Below are 22429 nucleotides of genomic sequence, written 5' to 3'. Positions count from 1 at the left end.
CCCTCGAGACTTGCATCCATTATTACCTGAACCACAGGATGGATCCGCCACTCTAGACCTCCGAGTAGTCTTTTTTTGCTTCCACCAGTTGAGATCCGTTTTCATGGAATGTGGTATCCATATTGTTCTGTCTAGGTCTACCTGTTTTCCATTCCATTCTCTTAGAATCCAACTGTGGGTTATTCTTGTGTGGCTCTGGCACCAAGGGACTGAGGGTATGCAGGCGGTTAGGCTTCCTAGTAAGCTCATGGCTTTCCTGATGGAGCATCTGTGAGAACTCTGAAACATCATAATCTTCTCTATCAGCACCTCTGTTTTGTCCTGTGGAAGAAAGGTCTTTAGTAAGGTTGAGTCCCGTTCTACCCCTAGGAACCTTATTCTTCTGGATGGAGTAAGTGTGGATTTTTTTATGTTTATAATCCAACCGAGAAGCTTTAGAATCTCTGAAAACCTTGAGATAGGTTTTCTTCTTCTGTTCTGTCCAGAATCAGGAAGTAGTCGAGGTAAGGGATAATCGTTATACCTTCTCGGCGAAGATAAGCCACCATTTCTACCACGATTTTTGTGAAAATTCTGGGTGCAGAGGAGATGTGCAGAGGAGATGTCGAATGGAATGGGGTCATTGTCCTGTTGGAAAATAAATGATGGTCCAACTAAACGCATACGGGATGGAATAGCATGCCGCTGCAAGATGCTGTGGTAGCCATGCTGGTTCAGTATGCCTTCAAATCCACAACAGTGTCACCAGCAAAGCACCCCCACACCATCACACCTCCTCCTCCATGCTTCACGGTGGGAACCAGGCAGGAAGAATTCATCCGTTCACCTTTTCTGCGTCGCACAAAAACACGGTGGTTGGAACCAAAGATCTCAAATTTGGACTCAGACCAAAGCACAGATTTACACTGGTCTAATGTCCATTCCTTGTGTTCTTTAGCCCAAACAAGTCTTTTCTGCTTGTTGCCTGTCCTTAGCAGTGGTTTCCTAGCAGATATTCTACCATGAAGGCCTGATTCACACAGTTGTTCTAGAGATGTGTCTGCTGATAGAACTCTGTGTGGCATTGACCTGGTCTCGAATCTGAGCTGCTGTTAACCTGCGATTTCTGAGGCTGGTGACTCGGATGAACATATCCTCCGCAGCAGAGGTGACTCTCGGTCTTCCTTTCCTGGGGCGGTCTGCATGTGAGCCAGTTTCTTTGCAGTGCTTGATGGTTTTTGTGACTGCACTTGGGGACACTTTCAAAGTTTTCCCAATTTTTCGGACTGACTGACCTTCATTTCATAAAGTAATGATGGCCACTCGTTTTTCTTTACTTAGAATTTGTATTAAGGCAAGAAAAAAGCAGCTAACAGTCTATTCAGTAGGACTATCAGCTGTGTATCCACCTGACTTCTCCACAATGCAACTGATGGCCCCAACCCCATTTATAAGGCAAGAAATCCCACTTATTAAACCCGACAGGGCACACCTGTGAAGTGAAAACCATTTCAGGTGACTACCTCTTGAAGCTCATCAAGAGAATGCCAAGAGCAGTAATCAAAGCAAAAAGGTGGCTACTTTAAAGAACCTAGAATATTACACATTTTCAGTTGTTTCACACTTTTTTGTTATGTATAAAATTCCACATGTGTTAATTCATAGTTTTGATGCCTTCAGTGGGAATATACAATTTTCATAGTCATTAAAATAAAGAAAACTCTTTGAATGAGAAGGTGTGTCCAAACCTTTGGTCTGTACTGTATATTATGGTTCTAGTACTGGGACCTTTTGAATTACACCTAGATCTAGAAGGTCTCGGACACCCTGCCATATCTTTGGTAGTTCTGTTCTGTTCTGGGCAGAGATACAGAATCTTCTTGGGGGGACTGATGTGAATTCTATGTTGTAACCCTGGGAGATTATGTTTAGAGACCAGGGATTTGAGGTGATTTGTTCCCATGAGGATAGAAAACACATCAGTCTGCCCCCTACTCTAGCGTCATTGTTGTTTGGTCTGTCTGTTTTGGGGATTGAGGATGAAGCCTCTCCCTCTCCCCCCTTTAGGGTAGCTCCATCTTCCGTTTTTTCCTTTACCCCAGTAAGATCTTTGTTGAGGTTGAAACTGACGAAAGGTCTTTTTAGTTTCCCTATCCTCCGGAAAACCCTTTTTCTTATCAGCAGTTCTTTCTAGAATGTTATCTAGAGTGGGCCCAAATACAAATTCCCCTGAAAATGGGATAGAGCAGAGCTCGGCTTTGGATGCTTTGTCCCCTGGTCAGGCCTTCATCCAAAGTACCCGCCGGGCTGCATTAGAGAAAGCTGCTTCTTTTGCTGAAAAACTGATGGATTCCGCGGAAGCATATGCTAAGAATGCTGTGGCGGATCGGAGGAGCGGGATAGAATCCCTAATCTCTTCTCTAGAAGTTTTATTTTTTAGGTGTTCATCAATTTCTCCTAGCCAGATATACATGGTCCTGGCTACGGATGTTGCTGCTATATTCGTTTTGACTCCGAACATCGCCGACTCCAAGGATCTTTTCAGGAGCCCATCCACTTTTCGATCCATCGGATCGAAAAAGTGGATGGGCTCCAGCTGCGAGGAGTCCTTAAAAGGTAAAGTGGTTCTCTTTACAACCTTGGCTACCTGTATGTCAACCTTAGGGGTCTCATTAAATAATTTGCATTCCATTGGATCAAAGCAGAGTCTCTGGATCGGACCACTCTTCCATGATCATTTCCGGTATGTTTTCGTTTATTGGAAAAACAATGGAAGTTTTTGATCCAAGACCCATCTCGTCTTGGACAGTACGGGGCTTAGGGGTATCCTCAATCCCCATTGTGGACCTAACAACCCTCAGCAGTTCCTCCATTTCATCTGAGGAGAAGAAATATTTTTTATCTTCCTCCACGATTTCCCCTTCTGATAGGGGATCCTCGTTAGGTATCTGTCTAGATGAGACGGAGGCTTCTTCCACATCCTCGGCATCAGAGGAGGAAATAATAGAGTTTGCATTTCTTGGGAGGGTTTGGGTTACTGGCGGGAGCGGACATTGTGGCCAAAGAAGACTCTCGTCCAAAATGAAAGATTTCATTTCTGTAAGAATATCTGGTTGTTCTTCTTTCCAGATTTCTGCCGTGCAGGATCTGCACAGTCTTTTCTTGTAATTTTCGGGGAGCATTTTGGAGCACGCATTACATTTTAGGAGTCTCACTTTAGTTGGCGGGGAGTAGGTGTCTCAGACATTGTGGTGCTTGCAGGCAAGGGCTGGCTGGAACCGCGATTCTTTTAAATCTTGCCCAGCGTCTGACGTCATCCAGCTGCGGCCCGGGCTGTCGGCGTGTGCCTACGCCACACCAGCCCTCTATAGGTACGTGCGTCTGCGCGGCCCGCCTCCTAATGTTTGCGTTCCCCTGGCCGGTCACATGTTTTCCAGTGAGGAGGACGCCAAACGCAGCATGCGAACCTCCCAGTGAAGCCGGCACCGCAGACTGCTTCCCGATATAAGGAAAGGGGTCTAGAGGTAAGGAAGGACCGCAGGCCTCTGCATAAGCTGAGACGAGGGTCCTTGTTGCTCCATACTGCCAGCCTTGGCCCATGCCACGAGAGGACAGCAGGAGATTCCTATAAAATAATAAAGTTACTACACCCCTGATAGGAGGGCTCTCTCCACATGTTGGCCCCTGTAAGGGTAGGAAAGCACTGAGGAGGTGGAGGGGTGGGGGGAATTTAAACTCTTCATGTGTTCCTGCCCCTACGGAGGTCAAGGGTCAATCTCATTGTGGGCCGTCATGGTGGATGAAATTGAATTTTTTTCCCCATAAAAATACTTCCCCAATAGTGATTCAAACAACAGGGTTAGATTGTACAGTAGCAGGTAGCATAATCATCCCCCAGGAGAGGAGGCTTACTGGGCTGAGGGCCGAGGCAGCGGGATCACCAGGCTTTCTAGCGGCGTCCTCCACTGGAGCGAGCATGGCAGCAAGCGGTGAGCGTGAGCTGGATGGCAGACTTCATCGCAAATGCCAGCATCTTAGCCCGCCTCTTATTCCCAGAAGTATCCCAGAAGTAGGTGGAAATCTTGCGGAGATCCAGTGCGATTCTCTCTTCGAATGGGAAAAATCGCGAGCCCGGGGATGCCTGCACGCAGGTCTTACTCAGAGGGATGGGAAAGGAAGGCACGTGCGTCCCCGGGGGATCAGTCCCCTGCACCAGCCCTCCCACAGCGTGGGGAACGAAAACAGGCTGAGTGAAATGAGAATCTAGCTGGCACTGCAGGAGCGGCTTTTACGTAGCCTGAGGACAGGAAACGACGACTGGATAGGTAAGGGAGAGGAGGCCTTTTAAATCATGTGCTCCTGTGTTGTTTCTTGTCCTGGGGGCGGGGACACCCTCCTGTCAGTGCCGCTGTGGAGGTGCTGGGTAAAATAATTGTTTTTGGGCAGAAGATCCCTGTTTATACATGGCCAATCTGAAACAATGCACAGAAACAATGGTTTAAGTGTCAGGCGAACACGATGACCCCATAAAGACACCAATTGTCATGAACGATTGTTTCAACAAACGCTTGCGATTGTTGTTCCGTGTAAAACGCGTGCGATTCTTGTTCCGTGTAAAAGGCACCATTAGACTCCGTGGCCATTAGGAGTACTCTCAGTACTGCTAAATGGTGGGATGCTCCCTCACTTTCAACCTAAAGGAATGGCACATCTTGATGCATTAAGAAATTAGTAATTCATTTTTTTTTCAAATTAGTTTTTGATGTGGCTTTACCACACCACCCAAATAGAACCTAGGGCCTTTATGCACACAAGTGGATTGGATGGGGACCCATTCATTTCAATGGGTCCACAAAAGATTCGGACAGCACATCGTGTGCTGTCCACATCTGTATTTCCGTTCCAAGGCTCCGTAAAAAACATAAAAATAGAACATGTCCTATTATTGTCAGTGTTGCAGACAAGAAAAGGCATTTCTAACAGAGGGCAGTATGTAGTGATCTGCAAAATGTGGAACACACATGGGTGGTATCCATGTTTTGAGAATCTCCAATTTGCAGATTTAAAAAATGGATACAGTCATGTGCAGGAGGCCTAAGGCTTTTCTCTGGGGAAGCACAATATAAAAATATGCAGTTTTATTGATATCGTTTTTCGGCAGAAGGAAATCCATTTTATAATGTGGTCTGCAAAGTTTACTTCGGCTTTCTGGAGCACTATATATACACAGTATTTTTGAACATCAACCTAGTGAATACTGTTCTAAGCTTGGCCACGATAACGATTACTTTTTTTTCTTATTCTGTATGTTTCTCCAATCTTATAGCATTTCCTCAAAATGAGTCAAACAAATATGCAACTGCTCAATAACATCAGTAGATGGTTCAAGATGCATTTCATTAAAACACATATTAAACCCTTTTGTGGAGAGTACAAATCTAAACGTTCACAATTCAAATTATGCATACGTTGTTACATTTTTCTAAGGAATTTCAGAAGAATAATAAAAATAAAAAAATGGGTTGTGCAGCAATATATATTGATGACCTTTAAGCCGAATTGCTAGTCTGGACTACCTTACGCACAAGTTACGCATGCGAAAACATTTGTATAAAGTTACCTGAAATTCCAGTATATGTTGTAGGTTTTATAGCACCACTTCTAAACTTGGCGCCTTGAAGTTTCAGTCTTGTATTTACCACCCACAGAGGAGTTGTGACGAGGACATTAACTACGCCTAATGAAAATAAAACATTACATTAACAAATTTTCACCACTATCCAAATGAAAAAATGTTTTTCTTTTTCCTAAGCTTTTTATCAAACAAGAGACTTCAAGAATAAGAACAGTATTTTTTTCTCCATCATTTTTACAAAAAGATAAGTCAGAGACTGACTATGAATATAGGTTTAGAGATCACAGTAGAAAAAATAAATAAAACCAGCACAATTTTGAAAATACATTTCTTAAATTGTTTAAAAGAATTTAAAGGGGATCTGTCACAAGTCTATGCTGTGCTTTGTGAGGACACTTTAAAATTGGCAACAGATTCCTTTTAAGGGATTGTTTCTTCTTATAAGGAGACTACACATGTAAAACTGAACATATTTTTCTTCTCTTTAACAATAGGAGCATTGTTTTTATGACGCCACAATCACACGACTAAACTTCTTTCCTAATAATAATTACAGGTAGAGGAAGGAATTTCATTAAACAGTGGCATTTAATCAATCCTGATAGGGGAAAATGGTATTGTGCCATTTTATTTCTTTCTATAGTGATTCTAGAAAGGCAGGAGTAATATAGCATGTTTTTGTATTATAGCATTTTAATTATACTGTATATTAAACGGGTTGTCCAGATTTTACTAAGTGATTGCATATCCTCGGGATAAGTCATCACTAGATGAGTGACAGGGGTTGACACCCCTCACCGATAAGCTGTTCAGGTTTACCGTAGCTCTGTTACTGCAAGTTGTTGCCGGAACTAGACAGCTCTAACTGTGTAGTGGTGAGAGATAGCCATTGCAATGGTGCTCACAATGATGTCAATGGGAGCAGCACTGTCGTAACAAGCTACATCCACTAGAAGGTTGAAGATGGTTAAAGATAGCATCTGTTGGCCTAAAAAATGCTCCAGGGCAGTCATGAAAATCATATTAAATAAACATTTTCTAACATAAAAACAGTACATATTTACAGTTGCAAGAAAAAAGGATAAACGAGCTCTTTGGAATTAACAGAATTTCTGCATGATAATACTAATGAAAAGTGTTATCACAGTTGTAGACAAACGCAAATCAAACTAAACTAACAATACACAGTGGGGGTCATTTACAAATTCTTTGGTTTTAGGTGTAAAAAAGTTGCAAAATTTGGTACAAAAAGTTATTTTGCATAAAAGAGTGCGACACTTCATCATTTAAAAAAGTGGGCAGAGTTTATTAGGCCATAAAACTGCATTATTAATAACTGAAATCTACTCCAGCTCCTAAGGCTACTTTCACACGAGCGTTTCTGTTGGATCTGGCAGGGTTCAGCAAAAACGCTTCCAATTACTGTTTATACAACCATCTGAATTTGTTATGAAGGGATCCGGTTGTATTATCTTTAACACTGTCAAGACGGATCAGTCATGAACTCCACTGAAAGTCAATGGAGGACGGATCAGTTTTATATTGTGGCAGATTGTGTCAGAGAAAACTGATCCGTTTTGACTTGCATTGGGAGTCATGCTGGCTCAGTTTTGTTCCGCATCCCATGACTGAAAGCAAACTACAACATGTTGCGGTTTGCTCTCCGGTATGGGAACGCAACTAAACGGAACGAAATGCATTTTGGAGTATTCCGTTCTGTTCAGTTTTGTCACCATTGCCCTATTGACAATGAATGGGGACAAAACTGATGCGTTTTTTTTCCGGTATTGTGCCTCTTTGATGGATCTCGGTACCGTAAAACTAAAACGCTACTAGTGTGAAAGTAGCTTAAGGCTTCTGCCACACAGACAGCAGAAGATGTGACAAATTTAAGAAGCCTGTTCCCTTTTGTTGGATATTTCTCCAACACTTTTTTTCAAACTAAGACTGGTCTTCTCAGAAGCCCTGGGCAGAATATAAATATAATGTAACAAAAAAAATAAAAATACAGATTGGTAGATTGGAGGGCACTCTACTATCTGGTTCAGCATAGAGACAGACGTATATTCAACAATAGACCTTTAATTAAGGGTACTTTCACACTTGGGTTAAAGTTTTCCGGTATTGAGTTCCATCACAGGGGCTCAATACCGGAAAAAAATGCTTCAGTTTTATCCTAATGCATACTGAACGGAGTGCTTTCCATTCAGAATGCATCAGGATGTCTTTAGTTCAGTCACTCTTACAGTACTTGGCCGAAGAAAATACAGCAGCACGCTGCAGCATTTTCTCTGGCCAAAATTCCGGAACACTTGCCGGAATGCCGGATCCGACATTAATTTCCATTGAAATGTATTAATGCCGGATCCGGTACCAAGTGTTCCGGAAAACCGGATCTTGTTTCCCGATCTGCGCATGCACAGATCTATAAAAAAGTGGAAAAAAAATATACTGTTTTTCCGGATGACACCATGAGAGATGGATCCGGTGTGTCAATGCATTTGTCAGCCGAATCCGCAAAATGCTATCCGTTTGTATATGGATTTCCGGATCCGCCAGGCAGTTCCGGCAATGGAGCAATCCAACATCACAAGTCTAAAAGTATCCTAATAAGGAATAAATAAAAGTAGTAAAACAGTAATAAAAATATATATATAAAAAAACTAATAGGCTAAATTAATCCTTAATATACCTCTAATACATCATTATAAATACATTTTACTTGGTGATATCATGATTATTTCATACATATATAGCATACTAATTTCATATATACACAAAATACAAAATGAATAAAATATTATTATAATAATTGTGAATTCATAGATAGTTGGATATTAGGGAGGCATGATTGATAAAAGGAAAAACATTTATAAAAATAAAAAAAAGTTAATTATGAAAAATGTCCATAAAATAGCGGTTTTAAAGCATGAATTAATAAATGAATCACGCTGTAAATGAAAAAAGTATGAATCATCTCCAATGATATATTGAAATTAATTGATTGTGCTTGTATATAGTTTTTAATAATGATATCTGAATTCCATATTACGCGATAAAGGCACTAGTTGATCCAAGTCTCACTGAATATAGTCAATACCTCCGTTTCAGTATCAGCTTTCTTTCCATTAATATATAAAAAAATATTATATATATATATATATATATATTAGTTCATAGGTAGAGTCAGGGCCGGATTAACGTAGAGGCGGATGGAGCTGCAGCTCCAGGCCCCTGCGTGAAAATAGGCCCAGCAGGGCAACAGCCCGCAATTGCCCACCCCTCTGAGCTGGCGGCACGGCCTGGCCCTAAACCCTGTCCCTGGTGAAAACTTAAAGTGGGGGGCGCCGTGCCGACACAGGGAGATGTGCGCTTCCATTGTGGAAGCGCTTATCTCCATAGTCATCTGTATAGCTGTCCTCAGGACAGCGAGACAGGTTTGGAAGAAAAAGATGTAGAGGGTTAATCACAAGACTTATTTGGAAAGGAATCCAAGAAGTCTATATAATTAATTTGCAGGGCGCCAGAGGAGGAGAAGATAAATAGTAGGTAGAAAGAGGATTAGGTGCAATAATCGAGAGGTTGCCGGATGTAGTAAGTAGTGTGAACTAGTTCAACACATACATAAAATATAGAAGAGAAAAAAGGGGAGAACCACAATGTGAGGCGCCAATTGAGAGAGGAGAATGTCTGCAGGGTATCCTGAGAACACACAGCAAGCCCCTATTCATCAGGAGCAGAAAGGTTCTGCTCCTGAAGAAGGGGACTTATTCTATGCCCCGAAACGCATTGAGCTCCATTCCCTGTTGTTTGGAAATAAAGGATTTTTTTGTGAGAAGAACAGACTCTGGTACTGCTGCCTCATCCTAAGATTCTTGAAGCGATCCAGGATTGGGAGGCCTTTTTGTTGAGTGTCTTGAGCTTTATCCCTCAAAATTTCCTCCCAGTGAAGTGAGTGGAGATTACTATTACCTACTTGATTTGGCACCTTAATTGGTTTTACCGTCATTGGTTTTATTAATATTGATTTCATTATACCTATTGAGGTTTTTAAACGTTCAAGTATTATTCATTTATATCTATATTCTGTTAAACGCACTTACTATCTATTGGCTAAAGATCTGTTTCATTACCAGATAGATCTGGTTTAGCACTACTTATCCAATAGGGGCTTGCTGTGTGTGTTCTCTGGATACCCTGCCGGCATTCTCCTCTATCTCGATACTTTGGGGGGGTGCTTTTGTTACTGGCACATGATTGGGGGAGGGGTTCTCGTATTCCTGGCACATGATTGAGGGGCATCCATGGAGGCACTTATTACTGGCCAGTATTGGTGGGCACTATAGAGGCATCTACTGAGGCCACAAAGAAGGTGTATTTCATATGGGGGGCTCTGTACAGTAGCATTTTATACTGGGACACATTATGGTGGGTACTGTGGGGGAGAGGAGTACTATGGAGTAATCTACAGGGGGCACTAAGAAGGGGTATTTTATACTTTCAAATTATGGGGGACACTGAGGGCATCTACTGGGGCACTATATATGGGGCATTTTATACTACTGCATTATATGGGGCACTAGGAGGAAGGGGGGAGAGGAGCACTATGGAGGCATTTACTGGGGGCACTATATAGGGGTATTTTATACTGGCACATTACGAGGGCACTGTGGGGAGATTAGCACAACTGGGGGCCTTACAAGGGGGTATTTTTTTGCACTGTCACATTATAAGGAGAATTATTTCTATGGGGGGAGCATTATGGAGGGCTTTATTACTCCCCCATGGTATGAACCCCTAGTAAGCAGCACCAGCCTCTCCATGCTCTGCTATCCCTCTGCAAATCCTTATTATGAAATCTCTCTCATTAGGATAAAACACAACATCCGCTCCACTGAGCCCCCCAGCCAAAGTGTTGAAGTGGTGTCAGAGATGCCCAAGGGCCAAGCCAAGTAATTGTAAGTAATCATGATGTATTAGAGGTATATTTAGGATTAATTTAGCTTATTAGGATTTTTTGAAAATATTTTATTACAGTTTTACTACTTTCATTTGTTCCTTATTAATTAAAAGGTCTATTGCTGAATACCGTATACGTCCATCTCCATGCTGAACCGTGCAGTAGAGTGCCCTCCAAACTACCAATCTGTATTTTTTTAAACATTATATTTATTCGGCAGTGGGTGTGCCGTGGAGTGAGCACCTTGACCATTTTTGCTCAGTGTGGTAGAGCCACTGAACGTTTCTACTATTATTTTTTATTCCGAGTACAAATATAGCTGGTTTCTAAACTGCCACACCACCCTGAACATTGTAGGCTTAGGTTAGGCCCAGGAGAGGCAGTTCTCTTAGTGTTAGGTACCCATCTGCAGAAGCCAGCTTGACGCCGGTAGATGGGCCCGACACACGTTTGATCAAAAATGTGCGGAAAGAGCTTCTATTTTTCCTTGTATAGTAGGTATAGTACCACTTTAATCCAGAATAATCCCTAACCACTAATTAAATTGTTTGCATGTGTAATGGTGTGCTGCCATACATTTTTTTTGTCCAATATATGATCATCTCTGCATGTCTGGACAACATGGCTGTTTCCTCAAGCCATAGCTCTCATTACAGCAGTATAAGATTACACCTCCAAATGATTCCACATTATCAGGAAAATCCCAGGACCTACCAAGCCTTAATCAGTATACTTCAATTCCAAGCTCTACAGATCATGCCAAAATCACCTTCACAAAATCGCCTCTACCTTCACAGTAAAGACACAAGTTATTACAGCGTCTGTGTTGGCGCTCCTCCTCTGACAACTTGACCATATCCAGTTGGATATGTTCCACTGGGGAAACCAGGGACCAAGGGCCTTTAGAAGGACGGTACAAGTTTTTAAGCTTCCCAAGCAGACTGCCCGAGACACTCCCTGAAGTGGAGATCTATGAGAGTGGCCAGCATGATCAAGAAGTCTAGAGTAGCTGGTGAATATATATTTTTTTCAGATTTTGTCTCTCAAAGTTGAAGTGTACCTACAATAAAAATTACAGACCTCTCCATTCTTTATAGGTGGGAAAACTTGCAAAATCGTCAGTGTATCAAATACTTATTTTCCCCACTGTATAAGCATTGCTTTCGCAAAAAAACTCAGATTAGACTGTTTTTAACGGCATATACATCCACATCTTAACACACAACCATGGAAACAAGCAGTGTATAATGTGATGGAAAAATAAATCCAGCCAAAAGGAAGCAATATGGACAATCACAATACATTAGTAAGTGGCTTGCATTAAGTTTCTCTACATAATAAATGCTATTTGCTGAAGTGAGAAACCCCTTTAACAGCACCCAAGCAATTTAATTATTGTATATTGTCAGGACAAAAATTCCTGAGAGAGATCACTGACGTGCTACTCACAAGTGATACTAGGATGTAGTATTTGAATATCCTGTATTTGCCTTGTATAATCACTTAAAATTAATTCAGTCATCTATGTGCGTGAACCTATTTATTCTCACATCCAACCTTCAGCTGGAACCCTTATGATCTTGGCGTTATAATAAACAATAGCGGGCCTCATTCAGATCAGACAACATGGAGACCATGTCAAAATACTGGGGGAAATTCATCAAACTGGTGTAAAGTGGGACTGGCTTAGTTGCCCATAGCAACCAGATTCATTTTCCAAAGGAGCTGTCAAAAATGAAAGGTGGAATCCGATTGGTTGCTATGGACAACTAAGGCTTCTTTCACACAAACGTTTTTGCTGGATCAGTCATGGATCAGCAAAAACGAATCCGTCACAATAATACAACCGTCTGCATCCGTTATGAACGTATCCAGTTGTATTATCTTTAAAATAGCCATGACGGATTAGTAATAAACATCATTCAAAGTCAATAGAGGACGGATACGTTTTCTATTGTGTCAGAAAACAGATCTGTCCCCGTTGACTTAGGCTACTTTCACACTAGCGTTCGGGCGGATCCGTTCTGAACGGATCCGCTCATATTAATGCAGACGGAGGCTCCGTTCAGAACGTATCCGTCTGCATTAAAATGGCAAAAAAAAGTCAATGGGGGACGGATCCGCTTGAAGATTGAGCCATATTGTGGCATCTTCAAACGGATCCGTCCCCATTGACTTACATTGTAAGTCTGGACGGATCCGCACGCCTCCGCACGGCCAGGCGGACACCCGAACGCTGCAAGCAGCGTTCAGCTGTCCGCCTGTCCGTGCGGAGGCGAGCGGAGCGGAAGCTGAGCGGAAGCTGAGCGCCGCCAGACTGATGCAGTCTGAGCGGATCCGCTCCATTCAGACTGCATCAGGGCTGGATGGCTGCGTTCGGGTCCGCTCGTGAGCCCCTTCAAACGGAGCTCACGAGCGGACCAACGAACGCTAGTGTGAAAGCAGCCTTACATTGTGAGGCTACTTTCACACTAGCGTTCGATCGGATCCGTTCTGAACGGATCCGTTCTGAACGGATCCGCTCATATTAATGCAAACGGTGGCTTTTTTGTTCATGATAGTGCAAACGGATCCGTTTTGACTTTACATTGAAAGTCAATGGGGGACGGATCCGTTTGAAAATTGAGCCATACTGTGTCAACTTCAAACGGATCCGTCCCCATTGACTTCCATTGTAAGTCTGGACGGATCCGTTTGCCTCCGCACAGCCAGGCGGACACCCGAACGCTGCAAGCAGCATTCAGGTGTCCGCCTGCTGAGCGGAGCGGAGGACAAACGGTGCCAGACTGATGCATTCTGAGCGGATCCGTATCCACTCAGAATGCATTAGGGCTGGACGGATCAGTTCGGGGACGCTTGTGAGAGCCTTCAAACGGAACTCACAAGCGGAGCCCCGAACGCAAGTGTGAAAGTAGCCTGAGTCATGACGGATCCGTATTGCTCCGCACCACATCGCGGACAGAAAAAAAACCCGCTGCTTGCAACATTATTCTGTTCGCGATGGGGACGCAACCAAACAGAACGAAATGCATTCTGGTGCATTCTGTTTCGTTCAGTTCAGTTTTGCCCCCATTGACAATGAATGGGGACAAAACGGGAGCGTTTTCCACCGCTATTGAGATTATTGAGATCCCATGATGGATCTCAATAGCGGAAAGGGAAAGCACAGATGTGAAAGTAGCCTAAACCAGTTCTACTTTACACCAGTTTGATAAATCTCCCCCACTGTTAGTAATATTTGCTTTGTATGATCACTTAAATGTTAATAATTCACTTGAGCTATGTGTGTGCTAAATTATTTATTCTCGCATCCACCCTCTGGTCACTTTCACATAGTCAGTATTTGATCAGTATTTTGAATCCGTAATTAAAAGCCAAAAACAGGAGTGGAACTAGGGTGGCCATTCAGATCACCCTCAAAAGTCGGACTTTTGAACCCCCCTCCCCCACTCTGCTAACCCACGCCTCGATCCCATAATAATGTGCGCTTTTATTATTCAGAAGAAAAAAAATAATTACCTCATCTACTTGCACACCTAGGGGCAGCTGTTCTTCACTTGATGCAGAAGGATGTCACCAAGCTGGAAACACAAGTCCTTCTGCATCAAGACAGGAACACCTGTCTATGCATGAAAGTGGATGAAGCTAGTCAATTGTTTTAACCATTTTTCACTAGTGTACTCATTGTTAACGGCCATTAAAAGGGTGCACTCCTGTCTAAACGGATGTTTATAACAGTACAGTTGTTTTCAATGTGGTTTGTCTGGCTGTGAAAACCGGACATATTAGAGAAAAGTGAAAAACAGGTGAAGGGTGCTTGCCAAGTTGAAAGAACACTCCAATGGTGAACATGTTGATAGGAGAAAACTTGGCTTTATTTGGCAATGGTTTCCTCACTGGAATAGTAGTAATTTCAACAGGCCATATATAAAAATGCACAAAGTCAGAGTTTATAAAAGGTTATTGACGAGGTAGGTGGTGTGGTTAGGGGAGGGCGGGGAGTAGTAGTAGTGGGAAAACAGGTTAGGGAGAGTTCACATCACTATTATTTTTCCTTCTGATCTGTCAGAAGAACAGAAAACAAAAAAAGAAAACTGCATGTATGACTTATTTCTGTAAAAAAAAAATATATATATATATATATATATATATATATATGTATATATATATTATTTTTTTTTTATTATTTTTTTTTTACAGGACCAGCTTTTTTTTTTTCTATATTTTTCTGTTATTTTGACGGATCAGAAGAACAGAAAAATAACAGTGAGGTGAACTCTCCCTTACAAGTAATAAGCAAAAAAGTGGAGATATACAAATATACGTACAAATATCAGGAATATTGAAACAAATCAAAGAGTTCAAAATGGAGGTATCAATGTTCTCATTCAGTCCATTAGGCTGTAAAGCTTACAGCTCAAAAGATCCAAAAAGCTTCCCGTTGCTTCACTCTGTTGGGGTTATCAGTTGAAATGAACTTGTTCAATGGGAAAGAATATTATAAGAGTCAAATTTAGAGCTCATTTCACACTACTGAATTTGTGTCCACATCTGTTCCGCAATTTTGCGGAATGGATGTGGACCATTCATTTCAATGGGGCCCCAAAAGATGAGTTTCGCGACCCCACAAAGATGTCCTAAGACATGTCCTAGGCATCTCTATCATAGGCAATTTGCAGACCGCAAAGAACATATTGTCGCCTGAATGAGACCTTACTGTTATCTGTTTGAGAGTTATGTCTGGAAACGCTATGCTTTGGGTAGTTATTCAATACGTTTGATCTATGTTTATTCAAACAGTGAAATAGTTGTGTGGTCCTGCCAATATATTTAAGATTGCATAGGCACTGGTGCAAATAAAATGACATTCAGCATTACAGTTCACCAAGGTCTTGATCGAGAAGGATTCACCGGTTACCGCTGATGAAAAGGATTTTGTTCTGTGTGGTACGGTTTGGCAATGAAGACACTGTTTGGAACAGAGGGCACTGTAAAATCTGTTAACTTTTTTAAAATGTGTACTTGTTTCAAGAGTTTTTGTATCTTTCTCAGTAAGTAGGAGATCAAGGATCAAGGAACAAGGAAAGCCCAAAGTCATTGTTATTAAGAGGATTGAAAAATGAAACAATATCCTCAGGGAAACCATACCACAGGTAATCTATGTAGCGGTGGTAAATTATATTGTTCTTGTATGTATCCTGGTAATGAATGTACAGTGGTTCAAAAAGGTTCATGCTAAAATTTGCATAAGATGGAGTGAAACGAGTGCCCATGGCACAACACCTTGTCTGTTGGTATAAGGTGCCTTGAAAGTCAAACATATTGTTGTGGAGGATAAGAGAGATATCATTGGTGAGAAACTGTTTCTGTTTAGGAGGCATGTTATGATCCATAGAGAGGTATGTTCAACAGTGAAGATCCCTTTGTTATGATGGATATTGGAATACAAAGAGGTGACATCTGCTGTGATTAGAGATATACCAAGGTGTATATGTGGTACTGGTAATTAAATTCATCTCACAAATGATTTGGGAGGAGTCTTTTACATAGGAGGGATGGGTGACTACCCATTTTTGTAAATGTAAAAATCAAGAAAATGGGACAGATTACTTGTTAATGAGCCTAGTCCTGAGATGATCAGGCTACTGGGGAGATTTATGAAATTTTCATGCATTTTGGGTGCTAAAAAAGGGGATGGTCATTTGATCATGAGAAATAGTTTTTCTTTTTTGTTTATAAGTTTGTTGGTGGCTGCTGTTTTGATAAATGACTAGAAAGCTTCAATTCAGTCTTTAAGAGTTTATAAAGCAGTTTGTCTGGGACTTCTGGTATGGTCGTGTTTTAACATAGCTCCCTAGCCCATCTGCAGAATCAAGCAGCCATCACTGCCACCCCACCACCAAGGACCAATCCCTATCCCCATCTTCATAAGGCACCTTGTGGTGTACACCGAGTGGCATGGCAAGAGGAGAGGAAGACATATAGGAATCCTGTATTTACTGAGGCTGCAGGAGGACAGGCAAGTGGCCTAGAGAAATGACCCAGCAAAGGAGCAGGAGTAGGACGGGTCCTGGAGCCCAGTGGATACAAAGTACAAGAGGAAGAATGTTGTGGGAGACCACCTCTACAACATCAACCATTTGGGTACTCCCAGGTCACTTCCCATAAAACCTACTACTATTGGCTTTGCTGGGGCCATTTTCTCAGGCACACGAACTGTGAGCTGCTGCTGCCACCATCTAGTGGCCACTTGAAGCACCAACACTGCATGAATACTCTTACCTCTGCCTGGTGTCTACAATAAACACTTCACTGTTAGAAGGAAATACTATTTGACTACGACCAATACACTTCAGGACAAACTTTATGATCTGGAGAATCGGGAGAGGCGAAATAACCTCAGATTTAAATCGGCATCCCTGAAGAAGTTACTAAAGACTTACTGATTGCATACCTAACCACTGACCTACCACGGGCTTTAAATCTTCGCTGCCCTTTTGATCTGCTAACTATTGAAAGGGCTCATTGTATTGGACCTCCACGAGACTAGGGAGTACGCCGTCCGAGACCAGAAACAGCAAGATATTATAACTGGACTATCAAAGAGCAAATTCTCAGAGTATATTGATGCTCCGCAACGGTGATGATCCAGGAATGTAGGATCCTTATCTTTCAGGACTTCTCAGCCCAAGTGACACAAAAGCAGAAGGCGTTTAATCCAATTTGCAAGTTCCTACATGACAGCAATATTCGCTTCCAACTCCTCTACCCAGCTAAGTTAAGTGTCATGGAACAATGAAGGGCTCGATTTTATGAAGACCCTGCGGTTGCCAGTTGTCACTTTAATCTTGCTGCAAATGACTGATCCTTAATACTAAATATCATAATGGGAGGGAACCCCCCCCCTACCCCCCTTTACAGGGCTTTACACTCTTTTGCTGATCTAAGCTTAACAAAGTCCTGTTAGACCTTCTATTCTACAGCCTTCAGGCTGCTAGAATAGCCTATTACATGCCACAGTTGGCTACTGCTATCTGTTTGCTTGATGTTTTGTTTGGTTTGTGTATTGGCTGCCATAACTGTCTACAACTGATTCTTTCCAGGACGTGTGTGTTATTAGATCCCCTTTATAGACCCGATGTCCACCCGACACGTGATGGGCCTCTCGCTCGCTGGGACGAGTGACCAGTCACTTATAAGACTGACCCCCGACGTATTTGTCTCCACTGAGTACCATATCTGTGACCCTACCTTTGATTGTTCTTTCTACTCATATACAGTTCATTACATGGAATGTGGCAGGCCTCAATATTCCTGGAAAAAAAGCAGAAAGGTCCTCACACATCGAAAATATTAAGGGCAGATATTATCTCCTTACAAGAAACTCATTGGAAAACTGATCACTTTGTACCTCTCAAGGCCCATTGGTTATATCCTCCTGTCATAGCCACGCATTCCTCCAAATCTAGGGGAGTGGCGATTTATTTCAGACATTACCTGCCATACTCTATTAAAGGATACCTACATAGATTAAGGGGCGGTTCATTTACCTAGTTATCCAAAGCAGAGACCGCTGATTCTCATTGTTAAACATTTATGCACCTAACCAACCTGACCATGATCTCTTTCAGAAAGATCTCTCATATTTGATTGCGTTAGGTGACCCGTGGCGCCTCTTACATTCAACGAGTAAAGAATTTACACACTACTCTATCCATAATTTTTTTCTCTAGAATACATTTATTACTCACCTCTGATGACCTGTTTCAAGACATATTAGAAACTTACATTTATCCAAAAATTATATCAGATCATGCCCCGATCACTCTCAGTCTGGGCGCTTGCCCTGCATGTGTTAACATCAACATATGGAGATTTCCTTCCTATCTTTATGATTCAAAGGACTTTTGACCATACCTACAAACAAATCTTGAAAACTACATTTATGATAACATTCCCTATTGAAAATACATAGGGATCATTGTGGGCCACCTCCAAGGCAGTCATGCGAGGTCACATTATCAGTAACCTTGCATATAAAAGGGAAAAAACATAGGCAGCGATATCAGCCACTACATGCCGAAGTCTTGAAAGCCAAATCTGCAAAAATACACAACATTGATATTTTAGGGGCAACAGGGTAGGTTCCATTCTAGCAAAACTGACTAGACCCAAATAGACAACGCACAATCCTGCAAATCAGAAATCCAACTATACACACGACACGTAACCCCAATACCATAGAACAATGGACTTCTATGAAGATCTGTAAAGGGCGCACCCGACTAACATGCCTGCCATTGATTAGTTTTTGGTAAACAATCCACCCTAATAGACATATTTTGCAGTACCAGACAAGGCTGTCCCCTATCCCCCTTGCTTTTTAACATCTCACGTGATCCTTTACTACGCTATTTATAAACAGACATCTTCCAAGGGATTCCAGATGATATCTTTATAATGCTCTCAAAACTTAACCCTTTCACGCCCAGCGCTATACATTTACAGCGCTGGGCAGGTGTTTAAAGAGGACACCTGCTTCTGCCTAATAACCCACAATTTCACCAGAGGAAATCCCATAAGAGCTGCAAAACAAATTTACAAACATTAAATTCCTTTTCGTCTACTTCTTACAAACACAAAGCTATGTGAGAGAGGTGTTACGAAAGATATCCCCGCAAGAGTGGACATCATCCTTCACTACCCACTTTACTAACACGACTACTCGCAAAGCCCTTATAACACAAATCTATAAATACGTTCACATGTCCAGAGACTACTCTACTTCTAACCTGGTCTTAAAGAGGACCTTTCACTACTCTACAAACTAAACACTAACTAGATCAGTGGACAGAGCGACGCCTAGGGGTCCCCCTGCACTTACTAGTAAGTCTGGGCGCCGCTCCGTTCGCCCGATATAGGCTCCGGTGTCTGCGCTCCCTCTGACTGATTTCTTGTAGGAGGCGTGTCCCTTGCTGTAGTGCTGGCCAATCGCAGCGCACAGCTCATAGCCAGGCTATAGAGTCTATACCGGGCGAACGGAGCGGCGCCCAGACTTACTAGTAAGTGCAGGGGGACCCCTGGGCGCCGCTCTGCCCACTGATCTAGTTAGTTTTTAGTTTGTAGAGTAGTGAAAGGTCCTCTTTAACCAAATGGCAACAAGAGGACTCTGACCTTAACCTTTCACTGATCTTACTGGCCATTGACCAGACAGATTTCTCCCTTCTTCTAGATACTGAAATTATGCTGAAGATTACCCATAGATCATATCTAACGCTGTTACTGGGATATAAGATGGCCACCCAATTATTACCGGACAGAAATAAATCACGAAAAAATGGACTCACAAAACATAGAGCCACCAATATCACCCAAAAATTGGAGCACAATCTTCACAAAGTGAAAATCGAAAAAACTTTATTGACAATGTATAATAAATACATACATAATGCTAAAAGGCAGCACAGAGGTGGAACACAAGGATGAGGAACAGGACCCAAGAGGGGGCCGAGAGGTCAGCACACCAAAAACAGGGAAAAGAATGAAAGATGAAAAAACACCAAGACACCTCTGAACAATAATCCCCGGGCAATGCTGCAACAGAGGCAAATATAAGGGCAAAAACTTGGTGATTAGAAAAGAATAAGCGTACCCTGGATGGTGTGTCGATCTCTCAGCTGCCTCCTCACCCAACGCAGTTTCACCAGTAACCTGGCTTCTTCCGGGGATGTGGAACATTAGGAAGGACTTCCCCCATTATAGTGCCCTCACAGGTGTGTAATAGAGTAATTAAAAAACCTGGTGACGCCTGCACCAATTAATGTGGAGCTTCGAATGCTGAGCCAATCAGCGGTATCGCATGGAGGTACCAGACAAAGCACATGACCGCAACGTCAGAAGTGCATCATAGCCACCGCCTCCACCAGAAACTAATGGACAATCTACAGCATGGGAAGGAAATACCAGGGGCGGGACAGGTATGACACGGCAGTCACGCGACCAAGCACATGACCGCAGTGTCACAAGCATATCGTAGCCGCGCCTCCCACAGGACATATGGGGGCAGGGCAAATTTGACGTGGCGGTCACGTGACAAGGCACATGACCGCAACGTCAGAAGCGCGTCATAGCCATCGCCTCTACCAGGAGCTGATGGCCAATCTACAGCATGAAAAAGAAATATCGGGGGAGGGACAAGTATGAAGCGGCAGTCACGTGACCGAGCACATGACCGCAGTGTCACAAGCATATCGTGGCCGCGCCTCCCACAGGACATATGAAGGTGGTATATATAGAAAGGACCAATCAATAAGTCAAAGACCACACAAGTGTGGGTCCGAATCAGAATTTCCCACAGGTTGGCGTTAAATAGAAACCAGCTAGATAGCAATTCAGTCATGGGATCTAACACATGACTGCAGTTAAAGTGCCATATCACATGATCGGAACCCTATTAGATAAAATGCAGTTGTGCAATCAATTATATGAAAATGTATAAAAGAGCAATAACAATTCAAATGCTGAATCACAAAATCAAGACACTATTAGCATAAAGTGCAAATGTGCAATAACATATATAGAACCATTATATATGACATAAGGACAGGAGCCAAAATACTCAGCATTATAAATGCAGCAATTACATAACGTTGCAAGTTATAAATATGTGCAAGGAGGATCTTATCTAAAATGGGGTAAACTGTGGGAAGAGTGGGACATGGTTTAATTAATTTGGAACTTAATTTGAAAATTTTTTTTTTTTTTCTTTTCCTGCAAGGTTGGGAGGGGGGGGGGGGGGGGGATAGGTGGGGTGGGTTGGGGATGATTTCAGAATTTATAATATTATAAATGTTATGCGGATATGTATTTTTGCATTATAAATAAAATATGGAAATTAAAAAAAAAAAAATATGTGCAAGGAATCATGATCAATATCAAAATTCATGAAAAATGTGTGGAGCTAGAAGTTAAGGGAAAGGTGTGAAGAAAAGTGAAAGGGTGAGCAGTTCAATGAGGGGAAGAAAAGAAATGAGGAAGAGTGTGCGGTTGTGAGCAATACATATGATCAATCGTATACAGAACAAATGTATAAACCAAATAAGGATTATAAAGTGTCAGAGTTAATTTATGATCACACAGCCAAATAGGGTTAATATTGCAACAGACAAGAGGGGGAAAAAAAAAGTCTAAATGTTGTTAAGTCCAGAAGCAACTTCAAAGATCGAGCATAAAGGTTTCCAGGGAGAATTATATACAGCACTGATGTAATCCACCGCTCCAAAGGCGCCACAGGTAATACTAAAATGCAAATAAAAAGGACACAACAAGTTAAAAACAAGGGGATAAAGAAAAAAAAAAAAGATTAAAAACAAAATGGACCTGGGATGCGCAGGGGCACCCCAAGAGAACTCAAATTAATCGGCATGAACACCTGATATCCACTAAAGGAAAGGGGCAAAGGACATATCCTCATTCAGTCCCCTAGGTGTCATACAATCTAACGCATGGATCCAACGCACTTCTTTTTCTGCCAAGGTCTTTTTCGAGTTACCACCACGTAATGTAAAGTACACTATCAATGCCATGAATTCTGAATTGGGTACTGTGGCAAAACCAACCTCGCCACTGGGTTTTGGAGGGGCCGGGTTGCTAGCCTCTTGCCCCAGGATTATGGCCCATACTAACTTTGAAGAAGAAGACAGACCAGCTTAAATCTGTAAAACTGTTTTGGGCAGGAAAGCCATGCTTGCGGCCGGCCAAATGTGACTTCCATGCTTGGATCTGGGTGATTTTTGGATAATGTTGTTCACCCAGATCATAGCCATCCATGGATGTACATTATGGGGATATGTGGG

General features: G+C 42.2%; 1 protein-coding gene across 6 annotated transcripts in view; it reads right to left on the bottom strand.

The window, feature by feature from the left end:
* SLC25A17 (solute carrier family 25 member 17) overlaps nt 1-22429 on the bottom strand; it is a 388899-nt gene that overhangs the window by 251129 nt on the left and 115341 nt on the right. For all 6 annotated transcript variants that reach the window (XM_044300759.1, XM_044300763.1, XM_044300764.1 and 3 more), the window contains exon 5: nt 5600-5716. In XM_044300759.1, coding sequence (XP_044156694.1) covers nt 5600-5716 — 117 coding nt within the window. The remainder of the gene's footprint in view (nt 1-5599; nt 5717-22429) is intronic.

Source organism: Bufo gargarizans, chromosome 7, assembly GCF_014858855.1.
Source record: "Bufo gargarizans isolate SCDJY-AF-19 chromosome 7, ASM1485885v1, whole genome shotgun sequence".
NCBI lineage: Eukaryota > Metazoa > Chordata > Amphibia > Anura > Bufonidae > Bufo > Bufo gargarizans.
The sequence above is the reverse complement of the archived record's forward strand: the minus strand, read 5'-3'. Positions and strand labels throughout refer to the sequence as shown.